Here is a 4,137-nt window from a genome sequence, read left to right as displayed (position 1 = left end):
CTTGTATCCTTGCATCCTTGTATCCTTGTTATCCTTGTATCTTTGTATCCTTGTATCCTTATATCCTTGTATCCTTGTATCCTTGTATCCTTATATCCTTGTATGTTTTCTACACCCAAAGTAAAAACTAAACTGTATGGTTCAACACAAATAATACTCTCTGACGCCGGGGGCGCCTAAAGTTCAAAATAAGCGCCGGCGCCAACAGAAGTGGCTGCAACACCAATATTTTTGTATATAAGGACTAGGATCGGAGAGGAGGGTACGGAGTTCCATTGGATTCGAGACGGAGTAGAGATGAAGGTAGAGTCGTGATCTTGTGATATATCAGGGTCTATAGTTAAACAGGGTAACATACAATACCTTTATGTATTTGTATCTGTTTTGAAACCAAGGCAACCAAACAAACCTACGAAAACCCTAAAGAAATATTTTTTAGAGAAATCCTACGAGTTAAATAATATTAAAAAAAATTGTGAACCTCACAATCATTCCACGGGATAAAAACATATCTGTATTAAGACGTACGTGTTGAAACATCATTTTGAAAACTCCCCTTACCATCTTAAAATTTTCATTGTTTAATGCTTTAAACGATTAACTAATATTGAATTTATATTTATATTTCACAATTTTATTAATTTTCGTAATTTTTTTGACAGCTGAAAAAATGAAGAATTTGAAACATGGATCTTTCAAAAACATTTAGCTCCCTATTTTTCCAAGTTTTTAAGGAACTGTGAGCGTAATTTCACGTGACCCTAACTGTAAAGACCAAACAAACCTACGAAAACCCTAAAGAAATATTTTTTAGAGAAATCCTACGATATAAAAAAATTGTCAACCTCACAATCATTCCACGGGATAAAAACATATCGGTATTAAGACGTACGTGTTGAAACATCATTTTGAAAACTCCCCTTACCATCTTAAAATTTTCATTGTTTAATGCTTTGAACAATTAACTAATATTGAATTTATATTTATATTTCACAATTTTATTAATTTTCATAATTTTTTTGACAGCTGAAAAAAATGAAGAATTTGAAACATGGATCTTTCAAAAACATTTAGCTCCCTATTTTTCCAAGTTTTTAAGGAACTGTGAGCGTAATTTCACGTGACCCTAACTGTAAAGATGAGAATGTCCGATTCACAACGTTTCCCCTTAAACCCTTATCTGATCAAGAACGTGAAAGATATTGTCGTTTTTCTAGATTAAAAGCGAAAATTCTAATTTTTTCTGCAGTAGAAATGCTCAAGTAACTTTTGTCGTGAATCCATAATTGAAAATAATCAGTTAAATAAAAACTATAAACATTGAAATCTAGTTCATACTTGTTAAGGCAAAGCTTCTAAGGGTACCGTTGTGAATCAGGCATTGACATCTTTGCATGGAGGGTCAATTGAATTTACGCTTTTTTTCCGTTTACGGCAGATTTCGAGATCATTAGGTCAGATTTCGAGATAGTTTGGTCAGATTTCGAGATGGTTTGGACAGATTTCTAGATCGTTTGGTCAGATTTCGAGATGGTTTGGTCAGATTTCGAGATCGTTTGGTCAGATTTCGAGATCGTTTGGTCAGATTTCGAGATCGTTTGGTCAGATTTCGAGATCGTTTGGTCAGATTTCGAGATAGTTTGGTCAGATTTCGAGATCGTTTGGTCATATTTCGAGATTATTTGGTCTGATTTCTTTCGGTTATGGGATATTTTTAAATAATTTTTAGATTGCTTGGTAATGTTCAAAGCAGATTTGGGGTTTAAAATGGAAAATGGGGGAAATAGTTTGGAATGGAGCAGTATTATTTAGGGGTGGGGTGGGGGGATATTAGCCCCGGATACAACAAATCCTTTCATCTGGAAAATTGGGAAATTAAAAAATAATTCTCTTTTGATTTGTGTCGGTTGATATCATTTCACCAGGAACCATTAACAGTGAACACATGAATATATCAATCAATAATTTTATATTTAGTTTTTATTCATTTGTTACGCCGTGATAATTTAAACAAAATATACAGGTTTTACAGTTCTCTAATTTCATTTCTTGGGTTACAACCATTATTTTTAGAGTATCTTGTATATTTCAAAACTTTGTTTTTTTAATGAAAAGATAAATAAAGTCAAACAAAATATTGATTTTACAAAGTTTTATGTTTGAATCCCCAGGTTTATAAAATAACAAGAATTATGGCACCAATCAAATAATTTGATTGAAACTTAATTTCAAGTAACCCTTCATAATTGTAGAGGGGAAAGTCAGATTTACAACGGTACCCTTTACAGCTTTGACTGATGAAGGAGCTATCCTTATTTCTTCATGTCAAACACTAGTAATTGTTAAAAACTTCACTTGCAAGTTGTTTCATTTTTAAAAGATATTATCGCCTATTTGCGGGAGTCTCAAAACGATAAATCTTTTCATTCTAACTTCTGAAAACCACGGTGGACAGAATATTCGGGAAATTCAGGAAATACAATTTTTAGACAAAAAACAAGGAATTCTCCACCGTTGATAATCAGATGTGGGTGTAAAGGGTACCTTTGTGAATCATACATGTTACAGGGTGACTTGAATTTTCCTGAACAGTCCCTTTAAATTGAATTATTATTTGTTTAGGTTTATCTATTAGTTGTACTGGCTGGAGCCTGCCTGGGTGATCAATCCCACCATCAGGTGATCAAGCATGGCAATGCTCCTGCTGTTAGTGTATCTGTACATAAACCACATGGAGGTTATGTAGCCTCTGTAGCTAGTCAACCTCATGCTGCTCCTCAGTCTGTGCATGGATATGGAGGATATGAGAAGCCAATTGCTGCTGTTCACGCTCCGGCTGCTCTTCCTCATCATGGTTCCTACCATCCAGCTCCGGCCTACGCCCCTGAGCCATATCACCCTGCCCCTGCCTATGCCCCTGAGCCATATCACCCTGCCCCTGCCTATGCCCCTGAGCCTTATCACCCCACCCCAGTCTACCATCCCAAACCCTACCACCCTGCCCCTACCTACACCCCTAAACCCTATCACCCCGCCCCTGTCTACACCCCTGCCCCTTATCATCCTGAACCCGAACCATATCATCCCGCTCCCTATCACCCCAAACCTGAACCCTATCACCCTGCTCCCGCATACAAGCCTGCTCCCTACCACCCTGCTCCTGCCTATAAGGAACCTGAGTATGAAGGACCTCCAGAGCCCTATACCTATGAGTATGCTGTTGCTGATGACTACTCTAAAGCTGCCTTCAACGCTCATGAGACTAGTGATGGTAAAGCTGTTCAAGGATCCTACTCTGTAAACCTTCCTGACGGTAGAACTCAACACGTTACCTACACTGCTGATCATTATAACGGATATATTGCAGAGGTTACTTATGAGGGAACACCTGTCTATCCTGAAGAAAAACCTTATCACCCCGCTCCCGCTCCCTACCATCCCGCCCCTGCTCCCTACCATCCCAAACCCGCTCCCTATCATCCCAAACCTGCTCCCTACCACCCTACTCCCGCTCCATATGGTCCTACTCCAGTTTATGGCTAAACCCCATGCTGAGCTGAACCCCGTGCTATAATATTGTAATATTTAAATATTTAAGATTAGATTATTTAAAGACTGAAGATTTGTTGTCAATAAACCAATTTAACCACATCATGACTTGTTTAACTGCTCCAGGGGGTTTGAGGATTTTTTCATGCAAACATTCTCAGATTAATCACTGGTTGGTTAACTTCATAAATATCGTTAATTTACAAGTTTAAACTTGAATTAAATTATTTATTTTCAACATTTAGACAGATAATTTGTTCCAACCCGATCAAGGAAGTTTTAAAGTAATAATTTTCTTGGATTTCCTGAAGCCTATGAATCAATGAATAAATAAAACCGTTTTTTAGTTATGAAGTAGTAAACAAGGAATGATTAATAATTTTTCTTTTGTGTGTACGTGGGGGAGGGATTAAGGCCAGCCACAACAATTTCTCGTCCGAGCCACATTCTCCCCATTTTCTCTTCCGAGTCACCTCGGAATCCTAGTCATTCGATTATTATTATGTGTTTTAAAGTTTCCAATTCTTAAAGATAAAACTATTTTAAAAAATCTGGCCACGTCAGCGCATAATATATGGAATATTGATA

General features: G+C 37.1%; 1 protein-coding gene across 1 annotated transcript; it reads left to right on the top strand.

Annotated features, from left to right (window-relative positions):
- The first annotated feature begins 235 nt into the window (after positions 1–235).
- On the top strand, positions 236–3,651 carry LOC111704897 (extensin). Its single transcript, XM_023477286.1, has 2 exons — positions 236–303; positions 2,623–3,651. Exons 1-2 carry the CDS (start codon positions 298–300, stop codon positions 3,541–3,543), a joined length of 927 nt encoding a protein of 308 aa, XP_023333054.1. The 5' UTR covers positions 236–297; the 3' UTR covers positions 3,544–3,651.
- Positions 3,652–4,137: the final 486 nt, after the last annotated feature.

This window comes from Eurytemora carolleeae, unplaced genomic scaffold (genome assembly GCF_000591075.1).
Source record: "Eurytemora carolleeae unplaced genomic scaffold, Eaff_2.0 scaffold608, whole genome shotgun sequence".
NCBI lineage: Eukaryota > Metazoa > Arthropoda > Copepoda > Calanoida > Temoridae > Eurytemora > Eurytemora carolleeae.
This window is presented reverse-complemented; position numbering and strand designations above follow the sequence as displayed.